The 12,804-nt window shown below is 32.2% G+C and overlaps 5 protein-coding genes across 5 annotated transcripts; 4 read left to right on the top strand and 1 right to left on the bottom strand.

Moving 5' to 3' along the window:
* Positions 1-1,071: 1,071 nt before the first annotated feature.
* Positions 1,072-2,796, top strand: TBLA0A03400 (sugar porter family MFS transporter; the record flags this gene model as incomplete). Its single annotated transcript, XM_004177611.1, has 1 exon — positions 1,072-2,796. One exon carries the CDS (start codon positions 1,072-1,074, stop codon positions 2,794-2,796), a length of 1,725 nt encoding a protein of 574 aa, XP_004177659.1.
* Positions 2,797-5,937: 3,141 nt separating this feature from the next.
* Positions 5,938-7,662, top strand: TBLA0A03390 (sugar porter family MFS transporter; the record flags this gene model as incomplete). The annotated part of the gene is made up of 1 exon (XM_004177610.1): positions 5,938-7,662. The coding sequence occupies one exon, from the start codon at positions 5,938-5,940 to the stop codon at positions 7,660-7,662; it is 1,725 nt and encodes a 574-aa protein (XP_004177658.1).
* Positions 7,663-8,317: 655 nt separating this feature from the next.
* TBLA0A03380 (arginine--tRNA ligase) lies at positions 8,318-10,306 on the top strand (the record flags this gene model as incomplete). The annotated part of the gene is made up of 1 exon (XM_004177609.1): positions 8,318-10,306. The coding sequence occupies one exon, from the start codon at positions 8,318-8,320 to the stop codon at positions 10,304-10,306; it is 1,989 nt and encodes a 662-aa protein (XP_004177657.1).
* Positions 10,307-10,502: 196 nt separating this feature from the next.
* Positions 10,503-11,288, bottom strand: TBLA0A03370 (DUF4112 domain-containing protein; the record flags this gene model as incomplete). Its single annotated transcript, XM_004177608.1, has 1 exon — positions 10,503-11,288. One exon carries the CDS (start codon positions 11,286-11,288, stop codon positions 10,503-10,505), a length of 786 nt encoding a protein of 261 aa, XP_004177656.1.
* Positions 11,289-11,772: 484 nt separating this feature from the next.
* On the top strand, positions 11,773-12,666 carry TBLA0A03360 (uncharacterized protein; the record flags this gene model as incomplete). The annotated part of the gene is made up of 1 exon (XM_004177607.1): positions 11,773-12,666. The coding sequence occupies one exon, from the start codon at positions 11,773-11,775 to the stop codon at positions 12,664-12,666; it is 894 nt and encodes a 297-aa protein (XP_004177655.1).
* Between the last annotated feature and the right edge of the window lie 138 nt (positions 12,667-12,804).

The following is a 12,804-nucleotide window of genomic DNA, read 5'->3' as shown; positions in this document are numbered from 1 at the left end:
TAGTCCTTTAAGTTAAAGACTTCATTGTTGTTATTACTCAGGAATTACTACAAGTAACTATAGAAGATAGAAGGCGTAATAATTTCTGATAGAGAACAAGCAAAAAAAAATATTACAATGTCGAAATTCCACTTGGTTAGATCGAATAAATGTTCTTTTCAAGAAATTGGTAACATCTAAATATCTCCTCAGGAAGATCGGGTGGTATAACTTTGCATCTTTCCAAAAGATAAATTAAATCTTAAGGGGCCAAGCAATTAATAGCTGGATATATTAGGGGAAAAAAGGAAAAAAAAAGTAAAGCTTACTTGGAATCGACGTTCCAAATTTTTTTTATGTTAATCGTATACACCTTCTTTATTAACTGTCATAATTATACCCTTTTTCATCTGTAAATACCCCGCCTATCCATTTTTTTTAATTAAAGGATGCCCTCTGTTAAGGGTGTTTTTCATTTATAGTTGATCGACCCTTTTTTTCCTTTTTGCACCCTTTTCCCCGCAAAGATTTTCAACAGGGAGTTTACAATCCGAAATCAGAATTACTGGTGCGGACGGTTGAAATTCGCGCTAGATATTGGAATGGGATATGTCTCACTCGAATCTTTTTGTCAGTGGCGATGATCATCTCTAATATAAATGGTGATTCAGGGTGGGTGGAACAATAGTAGAAGCTCCACCATAAAATAAAAATATTAGTTTGCTATATTATATTCAATGGATAGTGATGATTTACTATATAGTCAGAAAATGTTCTCCTTTGATGGGCGGGCTGCATCTGGCAAATAGGTATATTCTTGTTATATTTTTTTCGTCAATACACATTTGAATATTTGAATAAAAATACAAAAAGATTCTTATGTGGAAAATATATAAAAGGATACATACACCTTGATAGTATTGAAATATTTCTTTTTGTATTTAATTATTTTGTAAAAAAAATCAAATATACATACAAAATTAAAATAAAAAAAGAACAAATATTTTCAAACCCCCCTCATAGTTTTTTATTAATATTAATAGTTTGAAATAACAAAAAATTTACATCATATAATCCTTTCATTATTTCATCATGTCGTCAGAAGGAAATAATAATTTGAACCCTTCGGTTACAGGTTCTTCAAATTCTACTGAAATTGAAGAATTAAACTCAATACTAACGTCTGTACAAGATAACGATGCTCTTAACGTGAAAAAAACGCAGACTCCAAATTTGTCTGTAGGTGAACCATTACTAGAGATCCCAAAAAGAAATCCTACAGAATACATTACAGTATGTTTAATGTGTTTAATGGTTGCTTTTGGTGGGTTCATTAATGGTTGGGATATTGGTACTATTGGTGGGTTCATCAACCATACCGATTTCTTGATAAGATTTGGTACCAGACGTGCTGATGGTACTTATTATTTGTCTAAAGTAAGAACAGGTTTAATTGTTTCCATCTTTAATGTTGGTTGTGCCATTGGATGTGTTGCCTTAGGTCGTCTCGGTGATATGTATGGGCGTCGTATGGGTTTAATTATTGCTTCAATCATTTTCATTGTCGGTAATGTCATTGAAATTGCCTCTGTTGAAGCTTGGTATCAATATTTCATTGGAAGAATCGTTGCTGGTGTTGGTATGGGTGTGATTGCTGTTCTATCTCCAATGTTGATTTCGGAAGTTTCTCCAAAAGCAATGAGAGGTGCTATGGTCTCCTGTTACCAATTGATGATTACCATGGGTATTTTCTTAGGTTACTGTGCTAACTACGGTACTAAAACATATGATGATTCTCGTCAATGGAGAATTCCGTTAGGTTTGCAATTTGCTTGGTGTTTATTTATGGTAGCTGGTATGTTGTTTGTTCCAGAATCACCAAGATATTTAGTACAAAAGGGAAAGATTGAAGAAGCAAGAAGATCAGTTTCAAAATCAAATAAGCTTCCAGTTGATGACCCAGTTGTTATTTCTGAAGTTGATATGATTATGGTTGCAGTCGAGAAGGAAAGGGCAGAAGGTGAAGCTGGTTGGAAAGAAATGTTTGACACAAAGAATAAAGTCTTCCAAAGAGTTCTAATGGGTGTTATTGTTCTGGGTTTGCAACAATTAACTGGTGCTAACTATTTCTTCTACTATGGTACTACTATTTTCAAAGCAGTTGGTTTAGAAGATAGTTACGAGACTTCTATTGTTTTTGGTGTTGTTAACTTTGCTTCCACATTTGTTGCCTTGTATGTGGTCGATAGATTCGGTAGAAGAACTTGTTTGTTATGGGGTGCTACCGGTATGATCTGCTGTATGGTTGTTTATGCTTCAGTTGGTGTAACTGAATTATGGCCTAATGGAGAAAATGGTGGTGTCACTTCAAAAGGTGCAGGTAATTGTATGATTTGTTTTGCATGTTTCTTCATTTTCTGTTTCGCTACCTCATGGGCACCAATTCCATTTGTCATCATTTCTGAATCATTCCCATTAAGAGTGAAAACAAAAGGTATGGCATTGGGTACCGTTTCCAATCAAATGTGGAACTTTGCTATTGGTTTCTTCACTCCATTTATTACAGGTGCTATTAACTTCTATTATGGTTACGTCTTCTTAGGTTGTTTGGTGTTTGCTTGGTTCTACGTCTTTTTCTTTGTCCCAGAAACTAAAGGATTAGTTTTAGAGGATGTTAACGTTATGTGGGAAGAAGGTGTCTTACCATGGAAATCTGCCTCTTGGGTTCCACCTTCTCAAAGAGGTGCTACTTATGATGTTGATGAACTGGCAAAGGATGATCAACCAGTTTGGAAGAAAATGTTTAGTAAACATTAATTAACGATTTTAAAATTTTTATAATTACTTTTTTTTAATTCAGAGATATTCTTAAATAACAAAGAAATATAACAAATAATAAATAATAATGACTTTTTTTTAACTTTTACTGGTTAAATTTATTACATATTTGTTGAACTTTGAAGAACTTTCAATTTTTTTTTATATCTTTTTATTTCATGTTTTTATGAAAAAACACTTCAAACAACTAATAAGTGGATTGTTATAAGAAATGTGCAAGCTTCTTTATTTTGGTAAAATTCTGTCGTTAGTAAATCAATATCTATAACAAACTTTGAGCTACTTTAAAATTAAGTTTTCGAAATTTTGATAATATATCTATATAGATGTCTCTATGAAGTCATTCTTCATAAATTTTCATTACTTTAAGATTGGAGGGATATTTCATCTATTATTTTATATAAAAAGAAAAAAACTCCTATTTTTTTAACTGGTTAATTTTAAGAAGGGTGAGCAGCAATACTGATAGTTAGTCAGACGTTAGTTAAGTAGTTATGATTTTTAATATATATCACTTCATACTCTTTTGATGCCTCAATATTTTTGTTGAAAATGAATGTTAATAAATATAATAGGTCTTTATGCGTAAACAAGTAATAATTACTAGTTTAGGAATAATAGAAGAGTATGATGTACAAATAATAATACTAATAAAATCCCAATTAGGTAATTCATGTGTCATAAGATTAACTATTGAAGTAAATGATGTGTCATAATATTATATATCTAATTATAATTATCATGATACACTAAACAGGTAAGCTAAGTGAAACTATTTTCATTAGGTATAGAACATGAATTGGCTCTTCTCGTCCAAAATTGAAACTTATAAATAGCCTGCATAAATTCGTTTATAAGTTTGTATTTCTTATATTTATTTTTATATATTTTACTCCTACTTAGAAGGGTAGGAGGTTTCTATAATATAACTTTACTATTAACAACAGAATTATTCTCTAAATAATGTCGGACTCTAATATTAATACAACTTATACTTGCGATAAATTTTCGTTTAAATGTTAAATATCCCATTCTGTCTTAGAATTTATTGTATAATATAAAATATATCCAAGATTAATGTTTTAAAATTAAATAATAGTCTCTACACATCTTTTTTTTTTTATTCGCTATTTATCGTTTTTTTCGTTAAGACTTAAATTTTCAAAATTGATTGAGTGTTGGAATAACAAAACAATAATAAATACATAATTCGGCACCTGACTACTAATATACCTTTAAGAATATTTATTCCTTTTACAATATATAGAGCCTTGAGGATCATTCACTATAATATGTTATATGAAATAATTTAGTTAAAGTAAAAATATACTGTAATTTTTTTTGGCATTTGTTCGATATAATTTAAATAGACGAAGACTTTTGTTAGATTATAACTATGGAACTAAATTCTGGCGTCAAGACTACAGATATCTAGGTTCGAGTAAGAGAGGTTCATAAAACCAAAAGATTAGAATGTTCTTCTTGATAAAGATAAGAAAAAGCTTCCAAAAATGAATAAAAGTGTAGTTACAGAAAGTAAAAAAAATCTTTTATCCATTTGAAAAAAAGAACTTTTTAAAAACACAAATACTGGATAAAATTGAAGAACTATACCAATAACATATAATATTTTCGAAGACAAGTGTTGATACAAACAATACCTCATAATTCATATGTACGACAGAAAGATCAAAACTAGTTCTATCAATATTGTGACAAATATTTGTCCGACAATGATACCATTGTAAATTCAATTATTTTAATAGTGACCAATTTCTCAGTTTGATTTTATAATAATTTAATGAATGCCTATTCCTCTACATATTAGTTATTGTTTTAACAATACATGTAACTTCCGCCCAGTAAATTTAAGACGGAAATAAGTGTTTCAAGAAATTTTGTAGACCAAATTGTATTAGTTACCAAGTAGGAGAAACCATACCGGATAAAATATAGCAATTTTTTTCTCGACAATAATTAACTGAAGATTGTACACTGCTCTACTGCCTTCGTACAATAAAGATATTCCGATGTCCTAACAAAATCCGGATTTCTAAAAAGTACAAGAAATAATTTCAACTAATTTTGTGGTAGTACTGACACACACACTTGTTAAACAAAATAGAATACAAAGAATATTCCTTGACTACTTTCTACGTGGTCTCCTTCCTAAAACTGCAATTTTCTTAGTATGGAATGCCGTAGATCTCCTGTAGTATTTTTCCTGTAGCAATTTTTCCGAAGAAATTCCTGCCCGATATTATTTTTCCGAGCCAAGTAAGGTCAATCAATACCAGTCGGATTACAGTTCCCCGAAGGACATTCCATCAATTGCCTACCGCCACACGAGACCCGTAGCAACGGAAAAACAAGACTCGTTTGATCTGGGTGCTCCAGATTCTCCAGCTACTTAGTTTCTATAAGTTCTCCAGGGATGTCTGTTCTCCCCAGATTCGAGTGGAGTCGGTGCACTCTGTATGCTGGTTCAACTTGGTACGGAAAAAGTTTGTTCTAGTGTTCAGAAAGTGGGGTCTTTTGAAGCCTTGAACCTGGAACAACCTGGGGTATTTCCAGTATAGGAAACTATAGGGAAAAACAACAAGATATTCCAGTATCTGCCGGCTGACATGTTTCCTGTCTTGGCTGACTTCATCACAATGTGTGAACTGATGTGAGGTATTTTTTAGTTTTTCCCCAGATATAAAAATTTGAAAACTAGAATATTTTCTTCGAAAGATACTTGCTCCTACAAGAGTTTCTTCGTTTCTCCAGAGAATAGATATATTAGAATCTTGCACTTTAATGACTAGGTTAGCTATTTTCAAGTTGCATAGGATATATCACCTAATTCGTAAGCTCTGTAGAAATCATGCAGATTGAAATAACAGTATTCCTAAAAGCCTTGGCTTTAATAGGCATAAGACAAAGAAACGTAAGTATAACAACTTGAAGTCCAAATCCGATATCAAAAGAATGGACAATTCATGAAAAATATCGAAAAAAATTTGTATAAATACCTCACATTATTTGATCTAAATTCATTTTTATCACAACTTTTCTTTCTTTAATGTTATACATCAAGACAACACATCAAGATTATTATTCAAACAAATATTAATCATGTCTGAATACGACAAAACTCATCCTGTAGAACAAACTGACATCGCCACGGAAATTGAAGGTGCCATTGAATCCCAATCAATGGTATCCGGTTCCTACTCTAACAGAGACGATGATATGAAAAAAGAATTTTCTGATACTGGATCTTTAACCCCAGAAGCTGCTATTGATATCCCAAAGAAACCAGCCTCTGCCTATTTATCAGTCTGTATCATGTGTGTCATGGTTGCATTCGGTGGTTACATTTCTGGTTGGGATTCTGGTACCATTGGTGGTTTTGAATCTCATACTGATTTCTTGGCTAGATTTGGTTCTACCAGTGGTTCTGGCACTCGTTATTTGTCCAAGGTTAGAACTGGTTTGCTGACTTCCATGTTCAACATTGGTCAAGCCATTGGTTGTTTCTTCTTAGGTCGTTTGGGTGATATGTATGGTCGTCGTATGGCTATTATTATTGCTTCTATTATTTTCGTCGTCGGTACTATTATTCAAATTGCTTCTGTTAAGGCTTGGTACCAATATATGATTGGTAGAATTGTTGCTGGTCTAGGTTGTGGTATTATTGCTATTTCATCTCCTATGTTGATTTCCGAAGTCTCTCCAAAACATTTAAGAGGTGCTATGGTCTCCTGTTACCAATTGATGATTACCATGGGTATTTTCTTAGGTTACTGTGCTAACTACGGTACTAAAAAATATGATGATTCTCGTCAATGGAGAGTCCCATTAGGTTTACAATTTGCTTGGTGTTTGTTTTTAGTCGGTGCCATGTTATTCGTTCCAGAATCTCCAAGATTCTTGATTGAAAAGGGTAGATACGAAGATGGTAAACGTTCTATTGCCAAGTCCAACAAGGTTTCTCCAGATGATCCAGCTGTTATTTTGGAAGCTGATGAAATTCAAGCTGCTGTCGACAAGGAAAGAGCTGAAGGTACCGCCACCTGGGGTGATATGTTGGATACTAAACACAAGATTCTTCCAAGAGTTATCAACGGTATTATGTTATTAGCTTTGCAACAATTGACTGGTGCTAATTATTTCTTCTACTATGGTACTTTGATTTTCAAGGCTGTCGGTTTAGAAGATGGTTATGAAACTTCTATTGTTTTTGGTGTTGTTAATTTCTTCTCCACTTTTGTTGCCTTGTATTTAGTTGATAGATTCGGTAGAAGAACTTGTTTATTGTGGGGTGCCGCTGGTATGACCTGTTGTATGGTTGTCTTTGCTTCTGTTGGTGTTACTAGATTATGGCCAAAGGGTAAGAACGGTGGTGTCACTTCTCAAGGTGCTGGTAACTGTATGATTTGTTTCTCCTGTTTCTTTATTTTCTGTTTCGCTACTTCATGGGCTCCAGTTCCATTCGTTATTATTTCTGAATCTTTCCCATTGAAGGTTAAGGCCAAGGGTATGGCTTTAGCTACTGTTTCCAACCAAATGTGGAACTTTGCTATTGGTTTCTTCACCGTTTTCATTACTGGTGCTATTAACTTCTACTACGGTTACGTTTTCTTAGGTTGTTTAGTTTTCGCCTGGTTTTACGTTTTCTTCTTTGTTCCAGAAACTAAAGGTATGGTTTTGGAAGATGTCAACGTTATGTGGGAAGAAGGTGTCTTACCATGGAAATCCGCCTCTTGGGTTCCACCATCTGAAAGAGGTGCTGATTATGATGTTGCTGCTATGGCCAATGATGATCAACCAGCTTGGAAGAAAATGTTTGGTAAATAAACTTGATTATTATCCAATTATGATTTTTTTATTGTAAAACTTAATTTGCATTCCACTTTCTGATCTTTCTAATTTTAATTTTTTGATAAAAGTCCAAATTACAAAAATTTTCCTGTATTTTGACTAATATTCCTTTCTCTCTAATTTCATTTTTAATTTTTTGCATTCTACTTTTTCTGCACATTCTCCTAATCTCTTATTAACCTTTCAATGGTCTCTTTTAATTTTTAACGATTTTCAATGATTTTTCTTCAAAGATATTACTTTATACATTCTTTAGATTTATAAAATTTCATTATGTATGATTTTAATTTAATTTTTTCTCCTTTTTTTCTATAATTATTACGCACTAACCATAATCTATTCATAGACATACATACTAGTAAATATTGGACAGTAATTATTTATATCTTACGCGCTTTTTAAAAAATCTGAAATAATCGAATTTCTATTAGGCTTCCTCTAGATATTATTTAGTTAAGATACCGAGACCCTAAATGAAGAAAAGAAAGATCTAGTTTAACATTTAAAGAGATTTTTCATGGCAACGCCTAAGAAGATACCCCTAATTTACTAAAAAAATAATCGTGATTTTAACAAAATATCTCCAATTTTTTTTAACAGATAGTGATTATTGCTGCAATAACCATTTCAAATGATAATATTTACCAAAAATGCTGGCTTCAGATATCTGCAATTAACGAGAATATATAAATCGTATAATAGGTTAATCCTAAAGACTTTAACTACTTATTCCTTAAGGAGATGCTTATATACTAATAAGAATAGATACAATAACAGTGTCCTAACAACAAAAAAATATGAGTTGTGCTGTCTACACAATAAAAAAAACTATTCTCAGAATTCAAAAATTAAAGATAATACATCATATGCACGTGATGAGAAAGATGTTTTTGAAAAACCCAAACTGTTTATTACGAATCATATTGCAACTCAACTTGGAATTGATACTAGCTTAGTACATGATGCAATTGATATACCTAAAAAGACGACATTAGGTGATTTAATTTTACCATTGCCCAAGTTACGACTAATAGGTACAAACTACACAGAACTTGGAAAAAAACTGGTTAACACTATTCCTAGTTCTAAATATATTAAAACGATTGTTGCTCATAACGCATTCATTCAAATATTTCTTAATCCACTATATATATACCAAACACTTCTACCAAAAGTATTGACTGAAAAAGAAAATTTTGGGAGATATAATGAAGGTAAAGGTAAGAAAGTAATTATCGAATTTTCGTCCCCAAATATTGCAAAGCCCTTTCATGCTGGCCATTTAAGGTCGACAATTATAGGTGGATTTTTATCAAATTTGTATGATACAATGGGTTGGTCAGTTACAAAATTAAACTATTTAGGAGATTGGGGAAAACAATTTGGCTTATTAGCCGTTGGATTTGAAAAATACGGAGTTAAAGAAGATTTTTTAAAGGACCCTATTAATCATTTGTTCGAGATATACGTCAAAATAAGCCAAGATATTGCAAGAGAAAATGATCTCCCAGACATTCACCGTAAAACTGATCGGGAGGCCAAACAGTTTTTTGAAAGAATGGAAAATGGAGATGAAGAAGCTCTGGATATCTGGAGGAACTTTCGGTCATTATCTATTGATAAATATATTGAAACTTATTCTCGTTTGAATATTGAATATGATAGTTATTGCGGGGAATCAAAGGTGCCTAAGAAAACAATAGAATACGTAATCAATAGATTAAAAGAGGATCATTTATTGAAAAAAAAAGATGGCGCCATGGTGGTTAACTTAACTACTATAGAGGAGGACTTAGGTCTAGCGATCTTACAAAAGTCGGACAAAACCTCAATATATCTTTCTAGGGATATAGGTGAAGCACTTGAGAGGTATAATAAATACAAGTTTGATAAAATGATCTATGTAGTTGCATGCCAACAAGACTTTTATTTTCGACAATTACTTGCAACGTTAAAGCTCATGAACTTTGATTGGGTCAACAAATTAGAACATATTTCATTTGGAATGGTGAAAGGTATGTCAACCAGAAAAGGTAAAGTGGTGTTCCTAGATACTATTCTAAATGAAGCTCAAGAAAAAATGTATGCTCAAATGATAAAGGACCAGGACAAATTAAAACAAATTAAAAATCCAAAGGAAACTGCAGATAAAGTTGGAATTTCTGGGGTAATGATACAGGATATGCAATCTAAAAGGGCGACTAATTATGAATTTTCCTGGAATAGAATGCTTTCATTCGAAGGTGATACAGGCCCATATTTACAGTATTCACATTGCAGACTTAAGTCTATTGAAGATAAAAATCAAGTGTATATGAGAAATATTTTGACTAACCTTGATTTTTCATTATTAGATGATAAAGAAGCAATCGAATTAGTAAGAATAATGGCACAATACCCAACAGTATTATCTAAGGCATTAGAAAATTCAGAACCATCTACGGTGGTATTATATTTGTTTCGTTTGACTCATCAAATATCCAGTTGTTATAAAACACTTTGGGTGGATAATGAAGAGAAAAGAATTGCCAAAGCAAGATTAGCTTTATATTCTTCTGCAAGGCATATCTTGCATAATGGTTTAAGAATTTTAGGAATAACGCCTATAGACAGAATGTAAACAATTTCAAATCTTGGTAGCTGAAATATGATAATGTACTTGCACAGTTTGAAACATTAACTATTAAAATTTCCAGATAATATATATTCATTAGAAAAATAATACAAACAATTAAATAATTAATTAGATCCCAATGCGGCTTACTAGAATATGGAAAATACATTAAAAGAACAAACAATTAACTAGAAGGCTCTAATCACTTACTAGAAGTTGGTTTTCTTGTATTAGTGTTAATATGTGCAGGCGACCCAGCCGCACGAGCAGATAAACCGCTAGTTGGAATTCTTGTACTGTCACTACTAGCTGGATCTGTAGGAGAATATACTGGTGGTTCTGAAGGCTTAAATGCTGAACTATTTATAGTATTAGCTCCAGATAGAATATCAACTTTAGTATCAACTGATGATGGCGGGTAATCTTCAGTTTTTTTGCTATGATGGGTTAAAGAAGAAAAGAAACCTTCTGATTTACCTGGCCTATATTGATTATCCAAATGAGCTTCCAAAGCCATTACATTTCTACAATTTGGCTTGTATAGGGCACTTAAGAAATCACCAATAATGGGTATTAAGTTTAACAAAAAATCAACAATAATATTAAAGGAAAATTTGGCCTTTAGATCTGCTGGAATCTTACCAATAACCTCTTGAATTTCTAGGATTAAACTATATTGGAAATAGAGCCCAATAAGTCCACCAACTACAGGGAGCAACTGTAGAACATTCAGCCATCCAAATTTAATTCCAGAAACTCGAAACATTAATTCTCTTCGATAAGCTTTTTTTCTAACAGATTTAATCATGTGTTGAATTTCAGAGGGAATATATTCTGGAATGGGCTTATCTCTACTTTTAATCACTGCACGAACTGTTCCATGAAGTCTGGATTTTTCCTGAACCTCGTATTCTTCAGTGAATGGATTTCTCCCTCCATTAAATTCACCCAGGTAACTAGCAGCAGCATTTTTTACAAACATCGACATTCTTATAACTTAAAGTACAAAGGACCATATAATCTTATATTATCTAATTATTATAGTTTTTTAACTATCCAAAAAGCAGATAAAAGATTATAGCTAAAAAATCTGATTTTAACAGATACACGAAACCTTTCATGAATGAGCATTTCAAATCACTTGCATTTATGAATATTTATACAATTTTCTCATTCTTTTCAGTATACAAATTGACACTGAAATATGCATACTGATCATTAAGGGGTGGAGGATCCAGTAGAAACTAATCAAGAATTTTTCAAGTATATCCGTAAATGGTAGTGCTAAGGGTTTCTTAACAAAGAAAATGACGAAAATGCGATGACATCTAAAAATGATGACATATGAAATTTGAATTTTTCAAAAACAAGTAAAAGCATTTTACGTCTGTTTCTGAGCTATTTTTTTCAAAAGATAACTTCAGATTTGTATTAAGATTAACACAAATGATGAACTGCCTAATACCTTAATAATGGATCCTAGCAATGTTCTTGAAGATATACTACACTCTATTTCTAATCTGCAAAATGAGTCAGACCATTTATTGAAAGAGATTAAAGAAGGCAATTTGAAAGCTGCAGAAAGAAGAGAGAAATATAATTGTGATAGTAATAAGCTATCTAAATATATAAAAAAAAATGGCTCATTAGCTATAAATGTCGAAGAAGAGAGGATAAGTGCGCAAATGAGAGACTATTTGGATGTAAGCCTTTCTTTACAGCGTGAAAACTTTGTGAGAGCAAACACAATACTATTTCTCGTATCCAAACATTTGAAAAAATTAGAAAATGACCTTGAAGTTCTAGAGGCAGATGGATTATTAGCACCAATAGATCATAGCTATAATTCTGATTCAAGCGATAGCCATACTACAACGGCAAGGAGTACAAAGCAAAGTTCTGCTCAAGAGATCAAAAATAGGGAAAGGAAAAGAAGAAATAGTTCTATTAATCAAGCGTCTACTGCTTCAGTGTTACCTTCTATGAAGAGAAAGAAAGTAAATGCTTCGGTTTCTATAGCTTCTCCTATGACTTCTAGTAACTTGCCAGCCACATATAACAATTTAACTCCGACCAAGGTAGAATCAGAAGTACCTGCTAAAAGTCGTAGAAAATTGGGCGCCTCATCAACCAGTAATAAAAAAGAGCATGATAATAATAATAATGATGATGATAAAGCATTATATTGTTACTGCCAGAGTGTTTCTTATGGGGAAATGGTGGCATGTGATGGCCCAACTTGTAAAAAGGAGTGGTTCCATTATGAATGCGTTAGCTTAAAAGAACCACCCAAAGGTTCGTGGTATTGTGAAGAGTGTAAGAAAGAAAACAACAAATTAAAACAAATGAGAAAAAGACAGCATTGAATAAACTGAGCCTAGATATTTATCTATTTACTTGCCAAAAGTATTTTTGTAAGATAAATACCATTTTACATGGACGAACACTAAAATCAAACTGCTATTATTAAATAGTTAGCTTAATTGCACATATTTCTCTGTAAG

The sequence above is a fragment of the Henningerozyma blattae genome, chromosome 1 (assembly GCF_000315915.1).
Source record: "Henningerozyma blattae CBS 6284 chromosome 1, complete genome".
NCBI classification, from domain to species: domain Eukaryota; kingdom Fungi; phylum Ascomycota; class Saccharomycetes; order Saccharomycetales; family Saccharomycetaceae; genus Henningerozyma; species Henningerozyma blattae.
The sequence above is the reverse complement of the archived record's forward strand: the minus strand, read 5'-3'. Positions and strand labels throughout refer to the sequence as shown.